The sequence below is a fragment of the Heptranchias perlo genome, chromosome 8 (assembly GCF_035084215.1).
Source record: "Heptranchias perlo isolate sHepPer1 chromosome 8, sHepPer1.hap1, whole genome shotgun sequence".
Lineage (NCBI taxonomy): Eukaryota > Metazoa > Chordata > Chondrichthyes > Hexanchiformes > Hexanchidae > Heptranchias > Heptranchias perlo.
The window spans coordinates 6,827,030-6,849,050 of record NC_090332.1 but is presented as its reverse complement, the minus strand read 5'-3'; the positions used below and the strand labels follow the sequence as shown (position 1 = coordinate 6,849,050).

The 22,021-nt window shown below is 42.2% G+C and overlaps 1 protein-coding gene across 2 annotated transcripts in view; it reads right to left on the bottom strand.

Moving 5' to 3' along the window:
- Nucleotides 1-22,021, bottom strand: part of LOC137324366 (kinesin-like protein KIF13B) — a 167,728-nt gene that overhangs the window by 59,119 nt on the left and 86,588 nt on the right. The window contains exons 7-16 of one of the 2 annotated variants that reach the window (XM_067988580.1): nt 20,823-20,910; nt 18,440-18,574; nt 17,127-17,239; nt 11,766-11,877; nt 9,338-9,550; nt 7,900-8,010; nt 5,336-5,470; nt 3,854-3,984; nt 3,026-3,112; nt 2,288-2,478 (exon numbers count right to left, since the gene is read on the bottom strand). In XM_067988580.1, the coding sequence (XP_067844681.1) occupies nt 2,288-2,478; nt 3,026-3,112; nt 3,854-3,984; nt 5,336-5,470; nt 7,900-8,010; nt 9,338-9,550; nt 11,766-11,877; nt 17,127-17,239; nt 18,440-18,574; nt 20,823-20,910 (1,316 nt within the window). Of the gene's footprint in view, nt 1-2,287; nt 2,479-3,025; nt 3,113-3,853; nt 3,985-5,335; nt 5,471-7,899; nt 8,011-9,337; nt 9,551-11,765; nt 11,878-17,126; nt 17,240-18,439; nt 18,575-20,053; nt 20,152-20,822; nt 20,911-22,021 lie in introns of those variants that run through there. The other variant, XM_067988581.1, reaches the window with a different exon arrangement.

Below are 22,021 nucleotides of genomic sequence, written 5' to 3'. Positions count from 1 at the left end.
CGCAGAATACCCAGCCTCTGACCTGCTCTTGTATCCACAGTAATTATATGGCTGGTCCAGTTAAGTTTCTGGTCAATGGTGACCCCCAGGATGTTGATGGTGGGGGATTCAGCGATGGTAATGCCGTTGAATGTCAAGGGTAGGTGGTTAGACTCTCTCTTGTTGGAGATGGTCATTGCCTGGCACTTACCTGGCGCAAATGTTACTTGCCACTTATCAGCCCAAGCCTGGATGTTGTCCAGGTCTTGCTGCATGCAGGCTCGGATTGCTTCATTATTTGAGGGGTTGCGAATGGAACTGAACACTGTGCAATCATCAGCGAACATCCCCATTTCTGACCTTATAATGGAGGGAAGGTCATTGATGAAGCAGCTGAAGATGGTTGGGCCTCGGACACTGCCCTGAGGAACTCCTGCAGCAATGCCCTGGGGCTGAGATGATTGGCCTCCAACAACCACTACCATCTTCCTTTGTGCTAGGTATGACTCCAGCCACTGGAGAGTTTTCCCCGAGTCCCATTGACTTCAATTTTACTAGGGCTCCTTGGTGCCACACTCGGTCAAATGCTGCCTTGATGTCAAGGGCAGTCACTCTCACCTCTGGAATTCAGCTCTTTTGTCCATGTTTGGTCCAAGGCTGTAATGAGGTCTGGCGCCGCTTGGTCCTGGCGGAACCCAAACTGAGCATCAGCGTGCAGGTTATTGGTGAGTAAGTGCCGCTTGATTGCACTGTCGACGACACCTTCCATCACTTTGCTGATGATTGAGAGTAGACTGATGGGGCGGTAATTGGCCGGATTGGATTTGTCCTGCTTTTTGTGGACAGGACATACCTGGGCAATTTTCCACATTGTCGGGTAGATGCCAGTGTTGTAGCTGTACTGGAACAGCTTGGCTAGAGGCACAGCTAGTTCTGGAGCACAAGTCGTCAGCACTACAGCCGGGATGTTGTCGGGGCCCATAGCCTTTGCTGTATCCAGTGCACTCAGCCGTTTCTTGATATCATGTGAAGTGAATCGAATTGGCTGAAGACTGGCTTCTGTGATGGTGGGGATATCGGGAGGAGACCGAGATGGATCATCCACTCGGCACTTCTGGCTGAAGATGGTTGCAAACGCTTCAGCCTTGTCTTTTGCACTCACGTGCTGGACTCTGCCATCATTGAGGATGGGGATGTTTGCAGAGCCTCCTCCTCCCATTAGTTGTTTAATTGTCCACCACCTTTCACCTACAACCTCCCGATTTTGATTCTAATTAGGGTATGTGGCATGTTATTGCCCAGATTCACTCAGAAACTGGCATCTTCACACCCCCCATGATCTTGTAGGCGAACATTGTAGTGCTCAGGTGGTAATTTTCAGTAAACTATGGGATTTATGGTGAGGTTTTACACTATAATAGACTCTGCCCTCTCAGGTGGATGTAAAAGATCCCACGGCATTATTCGAAGGGCAGGGGAAGTTTCCTGATGTCCTGGCCAACATTTAACTCTCAACCGCAACAGTGGCAACAGCAACAACTTGCATTTATATAGCGCCTTTAACTAGTAAAACGTCCCAAGGCATTTTACAGAAGTGTTACCAAACCAAAATTTGACAACGAGCCACATAGAGATATTAGGACAGGTGACCAAAAGCTTGGTAAAGAGTTAGGTTTTAGGAAGGAGAGGTGGAAAGGTTTACGGAGGGAATTCCGGAGCTTCGGGCCTAGGTATCTGAAGGCTCAGCAGCCAATGGTGGAATGATTAAAAGCAAGGACACACAAGAGGCAAGAATTGGAGGAGTGCAGAGATCTCGGAGGGTTGTAGGGCTGGAGGAGGTTACAGAGATAGGGAGGGGCGAGGCCACGGAGGGATTTGAAGACAAGAATGAGAATTTTAAAATTGAGGCGTTGCCAGACCAGGAGCCAATTTAGGTCAGCGAACGCAGGGTTGATGGGCGAACGGGACTTGGTGTGAGTTAGGATACGGGCAGCAGAGTTTTGGATGAGCTCAAGTTAATGGAGGATGGAAGATGGGAGGCCAGCCACCACCCAACAAAGATGATCTGGTCATTTATTCCATTGGTGTTTGTGGGATCTCGCTGTGTGAAAATTGGCTGTCGTGTGTCCTACATAACAGTGATTACATTTCAAAAGTATTTAATTGGTTGTAAAGCACTTTGGGATGTCCTGAGATTGTGAAAGGCGCTATAAAAATGCACGTCTTTATTTCTTTAGAGTAGCGCTATCTGAACCAAGGGAAAGGATAATAGTGGGCAATGCAAATAAAATAAGTGCTTCCTTCCTACCATTGTTTCCAAGAGCCTTCATAGTGACCTCCATCTGTGCAAATTCATAGCTGTAATTGGTCTCACTGGAGCCCTCACTGGCACTATCCCCATCTCCATCCAGTTGTTCACTACTGGAACTTGGCTTCATGGGGCTGTCCTGCTCGTCCTCGTCCTGCATTGCTTTTTGTTTAGTTTTTGGCAAATTAATTCTGTTAAGGAAAAAGAAAGAGTCTCAAAGTTATTGAGTGGACTTAGGCAAACTTTTGGATGTGTTGGATTGGCACCTGTTACCTATCTTATGGCTTTGGTTCTGCCACAGCTAATAATGAAGACATGAAAATACCAGTAAAAGCTCCTCCTCCTCATTTGCAATTCACGACATGCTGTTTCTGGGTAAAACCCAGCCCCTCAATCTGAATCCTGGAGAATGCAGTTGAACAGATTTCTCACAGGATATGGAATTTGCAGTGACAATGCTTACTCACCATGTTTTGCATGAAAATAGATAAAATTAAGTATGGCAACACAGGCCCCCAAAATAGTGAGCAAAAAAAAAGTAAAATGTCAATAGAAAAGCCATTCACTCCATTTCATTACTTTTAATAATTAAAATAGTTTTCCTAATCTCAATTCACTTATTCAAGCTACTTGGGTTGCACTACACAAAAAATGTGACCCCGTTTACAGTTAAAAGTACACACGATAACAGAACTGAAAAAACTAGTGAATTTTCATTTTCTACTCATCCAAACTTACCTGAAGAAATGGTTGTTTCCCCAAAGGATTCGATCGCCGTGGTGAAGCTGCACAGGGCTCGTCAACAGGTAGCCATTCACAAATGTTCTGGGAAGAAAAATAAAAGTTACAACCAGAGAGACCGGGAAAACATTGGTTAAGTGAACAAACACGCAGAGTTAATTTCAGTGAGTAACAAATAATAAACAAATAAAAATGTAATTGCAGGAATTACTAACAAACAGAAAATGTTGCAAATGCTCAGCAGGCCAGTCAATGTCTATAGAAGAAGAGACCATTTATCAGAACAAGCTGCGATGCAATACAGCAAGACATTGCTATGTCTTCATCATCGACAATGCAGTGGATATTTCAATCACAATTTAAACTGTTGGTAAACCATACTATGGCAGGAAAAGGAAATCAGTTTCCTACTGAAAGATCAGCTAGATAGGGTGAATGGCCTCCCTGATCGGCACTGAACTTCATCAAGCTAAACTCTTCTGCCTATATTTTGTCAGTTGTCACGAGGCCACAATTTACTTAGCTTCATCACAGAGCCTGGTCATCCAAAGGGATTTATGATGTTTCAAAGTTGAAGTATCACTATGAACACTAAAGTTAGGCAATGTCAATATCCCCCTCCATCTGGGAGGAGACTGATGTTTCCCTTAAGGGGAGGTAAAAGCTTGTGACAATTTGCCATACTGATTCACTGCTTCTCATTTGGCTCAAAAGCAATATTGCAAGACCAGGTGCAAGTGTCCTGCCCAGCGCCTCAGACAGGGAATGATGGTGGGGCAAGTTTATTTTTAATCAATTAGACAAGTTTGATTGAAAGGCTCTCACCTGGAGCTTTGCTTTGGTGTGAGAATGACTCGTCTCTCTGCAGAGATATCAATGATACAGTGTTCTGGAAGTATTCCCATTCCACATAGTTGGATATCCTGGGAATCATCAGACCCAACTAGAGTGTGATTCTGTCAGATGGAATAAAAATCATGAAATACCAAATCCTGACCCACACCCCAAATGTGTTCTTCAACAAACAGAATTCTTGTCTTAGACACCAACAGCAACTTACAAGTTGCCAATGCAATGAGTTATGAAGATCTGGATTGCATTGCCTCAAAGGGTAGTAGAAGCAGATTCAATAGTAACTTTCAAAAGGGAATTGGATAAATACTTGAATGAGAGAAAACTGCAGGCCTATGGGGAAAAGAGTAGGGGAGTGAGACTAATTGGATAGCTCTTTCAAAGAGCTGGCACAGGCACAATGGGCCGGATGGCCGCCTTCTGTGCTGTGTAATTCTATGAATAAGGACCTTCCACAATGAGTATAATCACATTCATATAGTCCCAAGTAACGTGCCAATATATCCTATTTTCTACCTGCTTTATACGACCACTCGTATCCAGTGGTATATTGCTGAGATAACAGTGCAATATTTCTGGGAAAAAACAGTGCACACAAATTCCCAGATTTAAGTCGGAGGGAAGCACAAAAACACAGAAGGCAGCAAGAAAATATATGAATATACGAGGTTTTGTTTTTCCATTGTCTCCTGTACACATTTCAAAGTGGCTGCCAAGCTTTCCCAGTTGTCTAGTGCTGGGGGAGCACAACTGTTCCTAGAGGCATAGGAAGGGTAGTAGGAAGTGTGAAGACAAGTGTGGAAAGTCAGAGAATCATAGGGTTGTTTTTTTAGGTCTGATCGTACCGATTAAATCATTCCAGTTTAATGGATAATTATTCATAAACAATAGTTCTCAGTGGGTAAATGCACCACAGTGTGGTACTACACCAGAAAGTTCTATGTTCAATTCTCAGTCGGGACTGGAGTGATACCTAGAATTTACAGCACAGAAACAGGCCATTCGACCCAACTGATCTATGTCGGTGTTTATGCTCCACAATTATTTTTAATACCCCTGAGCCAGTAAAAGGGGGGGGGGGGTGAAATCAGTCAGGCCTGCAGCTCACTATTCGGTTGCTGCTGAAAAGTACATATGTGTGTGGATGGATGAGATCAAGACTGAGTTAACTATGAGGCCCTCCACAAACAACCTGTCCGCAATCACAAAGTCTAACACTTAGCAAGGTAGTAGAGTCCTTTGAACTGTAACTCAGCACAGAGTAAGCGGAAGGTTAAAAAACGAGAAAAGACGTATTTTTAAATGCAAGTCGAAACAATGTAATACAGTTACTTTTTGTCAGTTATGCAAAGGCAGCATGTGGCAATAGTAAGAGCTCTGCATAAAGAGATAACGAGGCAGACTGTCTGATGTTACAACAGAAATGACCATATTATCAACAAGCAATAATATTACCTTTAAATAGTAAACAAGTAGCTCATTTAAGGCTGGATCTGCATTCAGATTCACCAAGAAACACTTGTCATCTCCAACTTTGATTCCCGAGGACTGGAGAGAAATGCCAAGACTCTCCAATTGCTTCTGACGCTCCTGTAAATGCAGTCAGATGATATGATACATTTAAAAAGATTCAGTGAAACTAAGGCAAGTTTCCAGTTGAGGACACTAGTGCACAATATTCAACACAGTATGGTTCCAACAACGAACAGGCAAGAGAGAGGAGATGGGGAACTGACATAAGAAAAGTACAGCCGCAAGTCATTGTTACTGTGAGGCAAATGGACCCTTTATCTGTATTAGTCACCAGGCCCAGTTTAAACATCAACCATCAATTAATATAGTTACATTCTCATTAGCCACATATTCAAGCTTGTAACTTTTCAGAACATTGCTGGCTCCGTAATATAAAGAGTAATAGATACCCAGGCACAATTACAAACCAGTAATCGAATCAAGGGATTCAGACATCAAGAACAATTGGTACTATAAGCTATCTGAACCTCTTGATCAGATTACTTACTGTCTCATAATCAATAATAGACTTGGAAGTTGGGTTCAAGATAAGTGGGAAAATTGGTAAATCACAAAGTACGTTAGTGCGACAGTACTGACTACAGGTACAAACGATCAAAACCACAAAAAGATCAATCACAGTTTGGAATAAGAATTGAAAATAAATATGACAAAGCCAATACTAATAAAAACAAGGAGGACCTCTCAAGAATGTGATCTTAGAATGTTATGGAAATACAGCATCTAGATAACATTGTTGACCTGGGTAATCTAATAACATCAGATAGTCAAAATGAAGTTAAACAGATTAGCAAATGCAAAAGTGGCATTTAACAAGACAAAGGGGTTTAATGCGACTATAAACTGAAACTGGTGATAATTAAGAATGTTTAGATGTTGTCACTAGTATTGTACAAATGTGAACACTAGACCTTGAATCATTGCACTACAGACATATTGAAAAGTAGTTGAACAAAAAGAATGACTAATCAGGGGGTCCTTTAACAAGCATGAGAGAAAAGTGATATAAATATTACATACTGTAAAAGAAGAGCCTTTACCCCTCTCTCCATATTTCCGTTTCTTTGCATCTTTTTGGTCCCTGCTTCAAGAAATATTCCTCTCCTGAGAACGTGGACAATCTGTTCCCAACCCTCTGCTATTATCGCTCTGTAACTGTGCTTGGAGATATCGAAGGGTGGTCGGTGACAATTTAACTCTCGTTTTTTCTTAACTCCCTGTGAGGAAGCTTCGGTTTGGCATCAATGACTAGGAAGAGTACCAGAACTCACCACAGAAACTGTGGCCAGCAACTTGTATCTCAGCATTTCAGGATACAGTGTGTTAGAACACCAACAAACTGACCCAGTAAGCTCCCCTATGAGCAATATGTTTAACACCCACAAATCCTTCAAACTGATCAAGTTTTCATTCTGAAAACTAGTTTGTACAGATTGCCACCAGAATTCATATCGAGAAATGAATCAAACTAGAGAATTTACCACTGCATAAACCTCACAATAGCAGTTAGAGAGACCTGGAAGCAGATCCCTTGTCTTTCTGCTCAGCCAAGGAAATAGAGAATTGGGATAGAATACAAAATGCAGCCAAAGTAAGGAGCAAGAAAAATATGAAAGGGGTGGGAAGAGAAGAAGAATATTTCAAGAGGCTACAGTTAGTCTTAGGCCATTTTCTTCTAGAAATTTTCTTCCTTCTTTTCAGCATTATTTCGCAAAATTTGAAGATCACGGTGAAGCATGTCTGGGAGAATGGAATTCTCCTTGCACCTGGCATCAAGCAATCCAAGGTCCCATACAGATGAAAGCTGTATTTACTCTGGCCCAGCATGGCTTTACCTGAACCTCCTAAAAGACCCCCAACTAGTGTGAGTTCTTCCATTGCACACCCCTAACATATTTAGTGTCTTGGAGGGGCAAAAAACACAAATCTCTGGCAAATTATAGGCATTGAAATACACAGAAGCTACAACGTGGACTTAGACCAATCGACCCAACTTGTCAGTGTTGTTGTTTACCCTCCACACGAGCAAATAAGAGTAATCACATTCACCCGCCCTGTTCCCAAATCCCTTCAACTCCTTTTCCTTCATCCACCTATCCAATCTAATCTTCAATGTTGACATAGTTTTTGCCTCAACCAGTAACCCTGGAAATGAATTCCACAGCCTCTCAACTTTTTGTTTGAAAGAAGTTTCTCCTGCCCTCTGTTCTAAATCTCTTACATTTACTGTACATCTGTGGCCCCACATTATTGACCCTCATTTTGTGCTGTGACCCTGCGTCCACTGAAAACTGGGTTGACACTATCCAAATTCATTTCCCGTAGAACCTGTACAGCCAGCTGAAAAACAGTCTGATCTCATCTGTCTAGACTGGATTCAAACTCTGGTCCCCAAGGTGGAAGTGCAACGTGCCACCCAGTCACCAAAAGGCTTCACCTTTGACTTCTGTCGTACACTAAAGGGAAGGTTATACTGCACAACATACCTGTGCGATGGCTTCCGTTTTCCTAAGTTTGTCTTCCCAAGTGACGGTCATTTCCTGAATTAGATTTTCGGACTCTTCCAAGCGATCCTTCAGCTCTGGGGCTTTCATTGCCTGATGTGAGAAATCAAATCAAATATCTGTCAGTAAGTATTCATACATGATTAAGTTCAAACAATCATTTCTAAAATACAAACAGGCATTTAAAAATAAAACTAGTTTAAGTCAGTACACAATAAAGAAACCTAGTCTCTTTCAATGAATAATCATTACATTTTTTTTGAGGCTATGCACCTTCCAACAAGTGTACACATTTTCTCCCCTCCATTCCGTTTAACACTTAACTTCACCGAGCCACACATCTCCAGAAAGAGCTAAAGACAATACGGTGAGCCTGACATCAGGAGACAAATCTCTCTTCCAACTTTCCCTCCCCCTACAGAGAACTGCTTGGCATGATATTCGGGATGCAGTGCAGTGGAGGATGGGGGGGGGGGGGGGGGAATTGAACGACAAATACTTTAAATTGGTGGTGCCTAAAAAGAGTTGAAAATAAACACAGCAGATACTGGACTTAGAATTGCCCAGCAGTTAAACAAATTATAAAATAACTGGGAGTTCATTAAAAAATAATGATAATCACTTTGCATGCTCGTATTAATCTACTTGAATGAATACAACAAGCACGAAGGTCAAAGTGCACAAATCACCACCCCAGGAAATCAAAAATAACCCTGTAACAGTACATATTGCTAGTAAGTACAGATATCTACTGTGTAATATAATCCTGAAGTTCAAATGCCATCATAAATCATGAAAGCAAAGGTGAGCAAGTTTCTAAATGATCACCGGAAAATATTAATGTCTTTATAATCCCTCCTAGGCATCAATTCTTTGCATATTATGGGAGGTCTATCTTTAGCATCCAAGTTAAAAAAAAGGGAACTTTGAATTGTTTGACTCATCACTTAGCAAATATTTGACTGTGGGGATCATAGCAGAGCCGAATCCTGTATTCATCAGAAGTTAACATAAGTATATTCTCCAGCAGGGGTCACTGGAACCCTGAATTTTCCCTTCCCTATTCCAACTTAAGCATCCCTATCACTGTCTCAGCTGAAAGCAGCTAACTCAACACTCACCAGGATTTGGACTTGGTACCTCCCAGGTTTGCATAACTGAGTACAACTCCTGTCAGTGCATTTACTTATTGATCCATCCTGGATCAGACAACTGCCTCTGGATTAGGAATTATTTAACGCCCTGCAAAACAATATTCTGTGTAGCTAATATTTAATGGTCTGATGCATTTAAAGTTGTGCTTAACATTCACTTACTTATTTCTATGTCCTCTTCCACAGATTAGATGCACATCCTACTAATCTATTCTCAATGGATTTGACAATTGCTCAGTTTATCTGGGATTCATACCATGTCATACCTCTGCTCTGGAGAGCTGCTCCCGCAGTTTATCTACTTCCTCACGAAGTTCCCGGATGATCCGGGCATTAGGATCCTCATTCACCACAGCGTGGTTAATGATGTTTTTGGCTCTGTCTGCATACCTCAGCGTTGACAGTGTTTCGTCATAATTGTCCGCTGCAGGGCTGACTGTTGCAATCATTGCTGTTTTGCTATTTCCACCAAGACTATCCTGCATTAAAAAAAGCACAGAATTGTACTTCATCTTTCAATTATATCTTACCTCTCCAAATCTGTGCTACGTCGCTTCCTTAGTTTCTGAATGTGAATTAGGTTTTTAAAAAACCTTATAAAGTCACATCTCTACATTTCGAGGTTATAAAGCATAAAAAGCCCACTCTGCCTTAATGCCTCACTGGGTACGTGTACTGCTTTGTATAGAACTGAGCCACATAGGTCAAAAAGATCCCAGTTGGAGTTAGATTATCTCTACCCGTGGAATAAAGAACCTGGGGGAAGGGAAGGGGCAGGGAAGGTAAATCAGCACTAGGGTCCCATTTCTGATCATTATTCAGTGAAATGTGTTGAAAAATGTGCATGCATGGACATCAAGTGATGACAGGAATGGACCTGCCTGCTATGTTCCCCCTTCGCCCGTGATCAAATCGCCGACCAACACCAACTATCAAGGCTCACACAAGGAATGACTACTAGCTGAGGCACTGGGAAGAGCCAATGCTCAAACAATTCTATCCCGCTTTAGTCAGCACCTTGAGAATTATGGACAGTTATGCATTCAGGACTCACGTCAAAAAAGGAAGCAAGATGAGACCGCACCCAACAACCAGGAGAATGAGATTACATCCATCCCAGTCAGTGACCAAATCCGCAGAGCCACCGAGTCCTCCAATAAAGAATCCAATTCATAAGGGAACCATTTTATTATTTACTTTAAAAGTATATATACTTTAAATGCAAATCAACTGGGACAGACAATGAGAAATACAAATCGGATGCAATCTTATGGAGTAAAGGACTGATTGTCAATAGCTCCATGGTTGTCACTGTGGCACTGCTGTGCTTCACTATATGCAAGCTAGTTTGCCCATTCACAAGTATTTTAAATTTTATATTTGGTACAGATTAATGCAGCATGATTTTTTTTATTGGTTTTACACAGGAAGAACATATAGAGCATTACTTTCTTACTATTCACACTAAACTAATCTCTCCAAGTAGCTGCCTATTTATTTAAGGAACAATCACCTAATGGATTTGGATTAGGTCGCACTCAGGCACTTGTGCCAGAAGCCACAGCAGCACCAATAAAACTGCAAAGGTTACTGGCTTGTTATGAACAGTAACCAAGTTCTTTTTAAAGTTGTTTAGTCTCCTCGGTTAAGTACATTGAAAAGGCTGATAAACCAGTGTTTTTATATTACCCAATTAGTTACTAGAGAGGGGAAAGTGTAGCTTAATAACAAACAGCAAACTTAACCAGAAATGGCAAACATAACCCAAAACAGAAAGAATTAGCCAATCTACAGCTGGAATAGATTAAGCTGTAAACTCTAACAGAGTAAACATTTGGTAATGAGTCAGCGAGGGTAAGAGGTAAAGATTCCAAACTATTTCCCTTGCTTGAAGGTGACCCAGTACAGTAACTAAGAGTAAGACTGATAATTAACTAGCTGAATAGAAATACAGCTCTTATTCAGTCAAAATCCCAACCTTTATGACCACTTTTTTTAGTTTTCTCCTCTCCTGAAGTCAGCGACTGAGGTACAGTACCATGGGCGCCAGTACATAGCTGTACACATAGTCCTTCATCACCACACCCAAGTCACCATTCACTATATGTGATCCTAGAAAGTGACCATCAGCAGGCCATTAAATGTGGGAATATCAGAGCTGAGCCTGATCTAGTGATAACCAGATGTCCACTTCACAGCAGGTACCAATGGAGAGAGTTGAGGAATGGGAAGCCCCATTGTTGAGATCAGCTAATTAAGAACAGATCAGGGATCAAACTGGAGAATACTGGGCAGTACATTTACACAATAAGCCAAAGAACCCTACATCACCACATGTTCTATTGAATCATAGCTGTACACATGACAACAGTCCACATTCTTAAGTCTACCCTGTGGCAAAGTTAACTATTAATAGGCTTGCATGTAAGTCCTGTGGCCATCCACCTTTTGATTTTCCCATCGCCTTTTAATTAAAAGAGAAATGCACTTAATGTTCTCCTCATAGCACATTTCATTTATGAAAACAGCTTACTACAAAGCCTCTCAGCACTTAAGACGTGGGGTGGCTCTTTTTTCTCTCCTCATTTCCTCTTTCTCCACTCTTACCACCCCCCACCCCCATAACTGCCTAGGCTCCACTCTGCTTTCAAACTCCTGCTACGCAGGTGTAAACAAAAACATTTATCGGTTTACCTTGAGTAGCCAGGTCAGTACTGAATCCCTGTAGGGAACAAACTTGTTCTTGTTTTTACTAGCAGCCTGATCTGCCAGAGCAGAGATGACCAGGCCTAGAGTTGTTAAGGATCTGAAAAAAAAGTCAGCAGAAATAAACATAACATTAGCAAGAAAAAGGTCTTGGGCTAGAAATTGGGCCGTGTAGCGCCCGTTGTTTCGGCGCTATGCGGCCTCGAAGTGCCAAGATAGCGACTTGGCTGCACACGCACATTTCCCGCATAACATGCGCTGGACATTTGCATGCGCAAATACCGAACACCAGCTGCATGTAAAGTAAGGAGAAAATGGATACAGTGTGCAACTTTGATTTAAAGTGACAGACAACATTTTGGAACTTAACGCTCAACTCAACGCACATCTGAATATGTCTTAGAGTGCTTGGAAGACCCTGCTCCACCAGTGCTATTTAAAGGGACCATGCAGGATTTACAGGTTAGTTGCTGGATTATTGCTTCTGGTGGCTGATGAATTTGTAACTGATTTTGGAGGTCTCCCATACTTGAATACTAGGACACGGGGACATAGCCTAATATTTAGAGTCAGGACATGAAGTTAGGAAACGCTTCTACACGCAAACGGTGGGAGAAGGTTGGAACGCTCTTCTGCAAATGTTGATGCTAGCTCAATTGTTAATTCTAAATCTGAGTGACAGATTTCAGTGAACCAAGGGTATTAAGGGATATGGGGCTAAGGCGGGTATATGGAGTTAGATCACAGATCAATCATGATCTCATTGAATGGCAGAACAGGCTTGAGGGGCTATATGCCACTGCTACTTGCTGCCTCCTGTTATGCGCCACCTTCTCCTGCAAGAAAGCGAGACATGTGTCTGGGTGATGTGCCTGTCATGGTTGAATAGCTGCCAGTATGTGTGACCTGCGAGTTGTGGGTGGGTGGCTTGCAACGATGGTAGTGTGCAAGAGTGAGAGGAAGCATCTGATTGAAAGAGTTTGTTGGTATGTGGGTGACGGGGGGTGTCGTGCTTGGAGCAGTGGATGCGGCTAGTGGTGCAGCTGGTAGGAGACACCACTTGACAGTTGACCTCACTCATCTTGACTACTTGTGTCAAAGCATTGAGCTTCTTCCAGCACTCGTCCGTGGTCGTGGTGCTGTGCGCCTGGCATTGACTGCATCCCCTACTGCCTCCCCACTGCCTTTTGGGCACATGTCTGGAGGGCCTTTTGCCCTCCTGCAGATAAAGGATGTCCCTCCTTCTGTCCACCTCTTGCATCAAGGCCTCTAGTGCATCAGCAGAGAACCTTGGTGCACGCTCTCTCGCAGGCCTGATACAAATTCAGATCGGAAGATTGGTGAGGTCTGGCATGCAGATTGGAGGATGTGGGATTTAGTGGTGTGCAATCTTTATTCAATGTTTTAACATAACTCAACAGTTTGTAAACATAGGGACAGGACCTGCATCTGTGTTTTATATATGCGATGTCTGATTTCCATTCAGACTCCGTGCAGACAGCAGGCTGTTATTTTTAGCTAATAACTGGTACCGGCTACCTTTAAGAGACAGCATCCCTTTAAGAGATTGGGACTCCCCCTGCTGGTGGAAAGTACAAATTGCATTGAATCCTCACGTCAATACTGATTTCCAATGCAACTTACAGGTAAATCCTCAGGATTCACAAAAGTCTTGTCCAGCCTGCGCAGGGGCCATTGGACACAGATTAATAGCGGATCGCGCTATCCATGCCCAAAAATAGTCCTTATCTAACTCTTCCCCCCTTATGTCTATCAACTCTTGGAAGACAAATCCAATATGTACAAGGACCATAAAATAAAATAAATATTTTCCACTGTAAGGGGACATACTTTGTACGTGGTTTGAATGCTGCATTATCAGAGGTATGTGATGGATCAACTTGGCTCAATTGGTACATTCTTATCCGAGTCAGAAGAAAGTGGGTTTGGACCCTGCACCAGGGTTTGAGCACATAACCAAGGCTGCAGAGAGTGCTCCATTTTCAGGGATGCCACACTTTGGATGAGGAGTCTCATCTGGTGGCTCAGGCAGATGTTAAACATCCCAGGGGACTATTCAAAGAGTAGAGATCACTCGACGTCTGCCCAACATTCTTTCTTAACCAATACCACCATAAACAGATTGACTGCTGCTAAAACCCTTTGTCACCACCAGCCTCGACTATTTCAATGGCAGGCCTACTATCCACCCTCTCTAAACTTTAGCTCATCCAAATCTCCGCTTCCCGCATTCTGTTCCGCACCACACTCCTCTCACCCATCCCCCGTTCTTGTTGACCTACTCCCGGTCCCCCAACGCCTCCAATCGAAAATTCTCATCCCACCCTATCTAGAGCAATACGTCATGGAACCAACCACAGAACGGGCTATTTTAGATCTTGCATTATGTAATGAGATAGGGTTAATTAGTAATCTCACAGTAAAAGAACCTCTGGGGAAGAGTGATCATAATATGATAGAATTTCACATTGAGTTTGAAAGGAATGTACTTAAGTCAGAAACTAGAGTCTTCAACTTAAATAAAGCCAATTACATAGGTATGAGGGGCGAGTTGTCAAAAGGTAGATTGGGAAATTAAATTAAAGGGTTTGACAATTGGCCTTTCCCAATTGAGAACTTTAACTCCTGGTCTATCTTTGTCCTTTTCCATAACCATGCTAAAACTAACTGAATTATGATCACTATCACCAAAATGCTCTCCCACTGATACTCCTTCCACCTGCCCAGCCTCATTTCCTAAAACTAAATAGAGAACTGCGCCCTCTCTTGTTGGGCTTGCTACATACTGGCTAAAAAAGTTCTCCTGAATGCAATTTAAGAATTTTGCACCCTCGATATCCTTCACCCTGTTTGTGTCTCAGTTAATATTAGGGTAATTGAAATCCCCTACCATTACTGCCCTACTGTTTTTGCACTTCAGAAATTTGCCTACATATTTGCTCTTGGGTGCCCCTGTACAAAAAACACAAAGTTAGTATGCAGGTACAGCAGGCAATTAGGAAAGTAAATGGCATGTTGGCCTTTATTGCAAGGGAGTTGGAGTACAAGAGTAAAGAAGTCTTACTACAGTTGTACAGGGTTTTAGTGAGAGCTCACCTGGAGTACAGCATACAGTTTTGGTCTCCTTATCTAAGGAAGGATATACTTGCCTTAGAGGCAGTGCAACGAAGGCTCACTAGATTAATTCCTGGGATGAGAGGGTTGCCCTATGAAGAGAGGTTGAGTAGAATGGGCCTATACTCTCGAGTTTAGAAGAATGAGGGGTGATCTAATTGAAACATATAAGATTCTGAGGGGGCTTGACAGGGTAGATGCTGAGAGATTGTTTCCCCTGGCTAGAGAGTCTATAACTAGGGAGCATAGTCGCAGGATAAGGGGTCGGCCATTCAAGACTGAGATGAGGAGGAATTTCTGCACACAAGAGTGTTGTGAATCTTTGGAATTCTCTACCCCAGAGGGTTGTGGATGCTGAGTCATTGAATATATTCAAGGCTGAGATAGATAGATTTTTGGACTCATGGGGAATCAAGAGATATGGGGATCGGGTGGGAAAGTGGAGTTGAGGTCGAAGATCAGCCATGATCTGATTGAATGGCGGAGCAGGCTCAAGGGGCCGTATGGCCTACTATAGCTCCTATTTATGTTCTTATCTCTGTAACCTCCCCCAACCGTACAACCCACAGAACTCTCCAATCCTCTGAATCTGGACTTGTGCACGCCCCCCCATCCTCGCCGTGCCCTCACCCCATTATTGGCAGTCGTGCCTTGAGCCATATAGGTCCCGTATTCTGGAATTCCCTCTCTGAACTCCTCCACCCCTCCTCCTTTAAGACCTGCTTTAAAACGCACCTCATTGACCCTTTTAGTCACCCTTCATAATAGCTCTTTCTTTGTCGGTGTCCATTTTTGTCTGATTACACCCACGAAGTGCCTGGGACAATTTTCTACTTTACGGCGCTGTAAGTTGTTGTTGCTACTGCTGTACCCTCTGATATCAGCCTACTCCTTGTTCCCTGCTCCCTCTCTTCCTTCAGCCTCTAGGCCTCTGCCCTCAAACTCTCTTTCCCAGTACCTTACCACCTTCCTCCCTGCCTTCAAAAGTCAAAAGGCTCTTCTCCTCAACTGTGTTTTCACCGCTGAACAAAACACTCTTTCACTTTCTCCCTCAGTGTCTCCTTTGTCCAACAACCCATGAAGCACTCGAGGAGCTCTATCGAAATACAAGTTATGATTGCTCGATGAGAATTTCTTTTTCGCACTAATCCAAATTCAGAATATACTCTTGAAGTTACAGATACGCACAGCTAGTAAAAAGGAATTATTGGCCTAACAGAAACAAACGTAAGAGCAGAAGGTGGACAGCTGATGGAGTAGAGAGGTTTTACATTTTTTCAGAATAGTAGACCTCAGACATTAGGCAGAGAGCTGCATTATTGGTAAGGGTTGATTTAACACCTATCAAAACGATAGGTAAAACAGAAGGGGGAATTCAGCAAACAATAAAAGGTAGGAATTAGTGTTACGGGCAACAAAATAATTGGCATCTATCAACTGTCAGCTCAAGGTAAATAGGTAGATTAAACAAGAGCCTGTAGGGATCCACAATGTGATAATCACAGGGCATTTCAAAATCTCAGCAGTCAAATGACCAAGCCAAAAGCAACTAGAAGGAAGGTGTTTAAATACAAACGACTTAACACAACATACAGAACACTAGGACAGGCAATGGAGTAGGTTTAGTATGCACCAATCCGCCAAAACTGGCTAGCAATCTCAAGTAGATAGAACTTTTGTGTTAGTGATTACAGCTCAGGGTGAAAATGCAGTTGGGCAAGCTTTTTCAGAAGCCTTTTGGAGTTACGAGAAAAGCTCAGGGGAGGAACTAGTCAAGTTGCAAGTCAAATACAAAGTTTTTTAAGATCCTTTTTAAGGAGTTGGAAAATAAGCATGTCTCTATAAATTATTACAGGTAGAAGAATAAAAGAGGTGCAGTTCCAGAACATATGGCAGGGGTGAGGGCAGATCAAATCCACTATACAGCCCAAATGATAGTCACAGACCCAGTGGCTCTCACATTTAGATAATGGCCTATTCATTTGTTTAGCAATTGAATGACTTAAGGAATAATAATAATCTTCTAGTCAGCATATATTTCTACAAGGTTGATCAAGCACAACTTGCCTTTTAGAAATATATGCTGACTTTGAATTTGTTGTATAGCATCACTTTAATATTTTACTATGTGTCACAACAATGTCATTTTATAAGCGTGAGTCAGTGATTAGATACAGGTTAAACATTTCATCTACGAGATCCCCAGAAACTAACTTGTTAATGTTGCTTCCTTCCTTTAGACGATCTCCAGCAGCTCCAGACTTTGCTGCCCTCTCGCTGCCTGCCAGGTCCACAAGGCTCAGCTTACTCACTTTCTCACCTGAAGTCTACATAGAAAGAAAACATTGGAATTACTTTATATCTGGCTCCAGTGATTTCAAAAATCCTCCATCTACTCACGATTATTCCCATTCCATCCTTAACACTACCTCATTGCTTTTATTCTATGCCTCTAGATATAAACTAAGGGTTCCATTTACCTTTTTTACACCCTTATGTACTTGCCACTTTTAATGGCCTGTGTATCTGCACATAAAGGTCCTTCTGCTCCTCTAATCCATTTAAAATCTTACTTTTCCCTATTCATACTTCTAAAATGTATAACTTCACATTTTTCCACATTGAACTGTGCCTGCCACCTATCTGCCCACCGTTGGCCTATATACATCATTCTTCATTCTTTCACAACCCTCATCACCATTTGCCAAGCCCCTCAATTTGGTATCAGCAAATTTCAACATTGTTCCATCAAGTCCTAAGTCCAGATCATTTATGTATACAGTAACAAAGTGGACCAAACACTAACCTTTCTGCAACACTACTCATCACATCTGCACAGTCCAAGAAACTTTATTTTACCTCATCCACATGGCCACATTGCCATTAATACGTCATTATGCTTGCCACAACTCTCTTATGTGGTACCTTATCAAATGTTTTCTTGAAAATCCGCAGAAACCACATCTACTGCACTTCTTTTTCTACCCTCCATTACTGCTTCAAAGAATTCTACAAGGTTGATCAAACACAACTTGTCTTTTAGAAATAAATGCTGGCTGGCCCTGATCATCTCCCGTTTCTTCGAGTGCTACTAATTTCATCCTTTGATTTCAAAATTCTCATCCTTGCTTTTCAAATCCCACATGGCATCACCCCACCTTACCCTTACTTTCTTGCAAGCACGCTCTGCTCCTCTAATAATGGGCTATTGCTTGCCCCCCCCCCTCCCCATTCCACCATTGGCCACTCATTCAGCCACAATGCACCTGGAATTTCCTCTGGAAAGGAGGTATTTAAATACAAATAACTTCACTGCTTCTCTAATAATGAGCTATTGCTTGCCCCCCTCCCCCACTCCCCCCCCCGACCACCCCAGCCTAGTTCCCACTGCCTCACCATCTCCCTTCCTGCTTTCAGAAGCTTTAATTTTCCCTTTTTGCCTTCTACTCGGCATCCACTCTTTACTCCTTGATGCACTCAAGCAGCACTACAGAAATTCAAGTTGCTATCATTGCTCGTGCCCTCACCCCAGACTGGAGATCACATAGCGTGTGTGTAAGAATAATGTTGAATACTGCATGGGAACGGCTGCTCTCCTCATTCATGTTGGTTGCAGCGACTGTTCGGGACTTGTTCCCTTCTGACATCAATGATTCAATGTCCTGTTGAACGAGAGAAATTAAATTTCATCATTGGTTTTTTAAAAATATTTTTCTCCCCCACAGAACATTTTTTTTCTGTTCTCTTTGGGTTCCCTGCTATCTTCACCCAGACAACCAAAAGTTCAGTCAGACATTCTCTTCCTAATCAACTTTTGACAGCACCCTACAACCAAGTTCTAAGAGGTGTATGTGAGCAGCATGGGGTCACCTGCCCTCTGCAAATAACGTGTTCCCAGAAAACAACCTTTTTCTTGTTAGACAGGTGAAAAAGCATGTTGAGCAGAGTACTGTAAACAGCATATTATCTACTTATGCTTCACTTTTAAAAGTTTCTGCCATTTCATGCTGTAAACGCCTCTCTGGCTCATGCCTGTCCGTACAGCAAATTACCGGTTGCAGTAAATGCACCCTGGTACCCTTAGTGAAGCATAGGAATGCGAGAGGTGCTCACAAGTGCTGTCCACTGAAGCCATAAAGCTTCGGACATAACTCATTCTTCCCAGGATCTTATAGCTCTAATCGTTCCCTATTCCTACAATCTTTGGGCTAAAGCTGGGCATCACCATAATCACTAGTTTCTGATTGAGTTAATCTTCTCATACTCTCTTCAATCTTGGTGGTGACAGTAGCTCCACTCAAAACCATCCCTAGAAAAGGTAGGATACTCTTCATGCACTCCATCCAACTGTACTGCCCTCATATAATGCCCACCTTGTGCCTCAAGCATGTTGAATCATATAAATATGCACACCCATATTTACCATTACCATGTCAGCGTGAAAACGAATATATGAATTAAAAATGTTTATAGGAGGACTGTTAATTGTTAAATGTTTGCTAACTTTAGGTTCTTGAAATACATTTGTTTACATATGAAAAAATACTGAAAACCCCAAATATTCAGTGAATTCTGATAGCAAAGAGTGCCATTGTTCCTTTCAATGTATACTTAGAAAGTAGAAAAAACAAGAACGGGGGTGGATGGGAAACCCATTTGTTTCCCCTCGCGGAGAGTTCAAGAACTAGAGGACATAGATTAAAGCTGATTGGCAGAAGGATTAGAGGGGACTTGAGGGAAAACCTTTTTACCCAGAGGGTGGTGGGTGCGTGGAATTCGCTGCCCGAATTGGTGGTAGAAGCAAGGACCCTCAACTCTTTTAAAAAGTACCTGGACCTGCACCTGAAGTGCTGTATGCTACAGGGCTACGGACTGGGTGCTGGAAGGTGGGATTAGAATGGGCACCTGGTTGTTCTTCGAGCCGGCGCGGACACGATGGGCCGAATGGCCCTCTTCTGTGCTGTATCTTTTCTGTGGTTCTAGAATTCAAATATCACCTGTCTTTTTCTTTCAGATGATTGCTGATCTGTTGTGTATTTTCAACATTTTCTGCTTTTATTTCAGATTTTCAACTTTACATACTTGAATTAAACTTTTCTTTGGACTCCATTAAATTATTGTGATAAGGAAAAATAACGCACATTTGATAGGGATGTGGGTGACCCAGGCAAGGCTGCATTTATTGTCCATCGCTAGTTGTCCTGAGAAGGTGGTGGTGGGCCTTCTCCTTGAACCGCTACAGTCCTTGTGCCGATGGTGCTCCTACAAATAATGTTAGATAGGGAATTCCAGGATTCTGATCCTGTAATGAAGAAGGAACAGCGATGTATGTCCAAGTCAGAATGGTGTGTGACTTGGAGAGGAACTTGGAGGTTGCCACAACATTGCTGCTCTTATTCTACGTGGGGGTAGGGGGTCATAGGAGACAAAGTTCTGTTGAAGTAATCTTGATTTAAACGGTCATCCAGAAAAAAATTATGAAAATGAAAGGCTCTATAGTAAATCTAGGGTTCAAATGTCAAAAATCATCATGGTATATAATTAAAGCAAAATTTATGTTGTTCCCCTAATTATTGGAATATTCACAAAGGTCAAAAACTGAAGTTCTGCCATTTCCTTCAATCAAAAGAATAGTAAATAACATGTCATGCAATAGATTAGAGAGTCAAAAACAGGCAATATCATGTCGGCAATAAAATTCAAAGGCATAGATTTGAAATTCTGAGCAATAGATTTTAACTGGAGTCACGTTACCAGTTTTGAGTATAAAGGTTAATTTCAGTTCAATTGTTACCACAAACCAAAAAGCTGATTTAGACCAACCACTGTGAAACCCTATTCTGCTATTATCTAGCAGTTTGTTGCCCACGAGATCCTGTTCCATGCAGCTTTATTAATTTGTTTTCTTACCTTGTAACTTGTCACAGCCAGTTTGGACAAGCCATCCACATATGGACCAAGAACCTTGTGTTCTCTCACCTTCAAGGTGTGTCGACTCCTACAAAACAAGTATGCAAAAATGAGTAACAAAACAAACTCAATTGTTAGAAATATTGGACTTGTACCTTAAGTGTTATACCTGAACAGTGCTAATAAAACCCAAGCAGCAACAAATGCTATATTCAGACTGAAAGCTCTGCGCTTCCAGCAGTTGGTGATGTACAAAATGGTACCACAGTTTTGCAAAGTTGGAACACAATGAATCACTGACTGCCCTAATGATCTTCTTCAAATAATAAAAAAATTAGAATGACTAAAGGCCGTTCAATACATCACAATTCAGTCCTCCCCCTTTCTCTCAAGCTTTTCTGATTTTTCCTCCTAGTTCAGTTTCTGTACCATTTTCCAAAGCATTTTAGTAGCATGGTGGTCAAAATATAGTACTTTAAGTGTGGACTGACCAGTGTCATTGTGATGCCTTAGAATATATTCTGTAGGCATGTTCAATTACATACATACTTCCAAGTTCCAATTGCTTCACCACATTGGATATTGAAAGTGATGACATCTACTTTTTAATGGTCCCTCTGGTAATTCAATTCCATTCATTGCCACATCGTTTTCAACCCATGCGTAATATGATGATGCAGATAGAAATGAGAGAGAACAGACCATTAAGCCCATCATTTTGCCCCATGCAGTAGACAGGGTAACCTTGCACCCTCCACACTCACGCATCCATCACCCACCCCCAATATGATCTTAGTTTCATTCTGCTCGTGCTTTCTTTGCCTATTTCTTCTTGTTCGCTACTTCAGGGCAATGTTTTAGTTCCTTCTAATCTCCAGAGACAGCTGTTGTCCTAAAGACATGGCTTATTTAAATCACACTCCAGTCAGCATTAAACAGCAAGAAGTCGTAAGCAGTGGTTTACTCCAACAGCTTCCAAGGAAGCAGCTGCTCTTCTGGGCCAGAAAGGCACTTGAGCCTATGCAGCTGAGTAATGCCTAACATAGGCTGACGGCGGCAGCTGTATGAGTCAAGGTGCCAGCCAAAAAGGAAACCTGAATGAGAAGATATTGGAAGTGGCCTTGGTTGGCTTAGGGTATAAAGTGAGATCAGCAAATGCTGGTTCTCCAATCATCATACAGCCAAAAAGAGATATAATA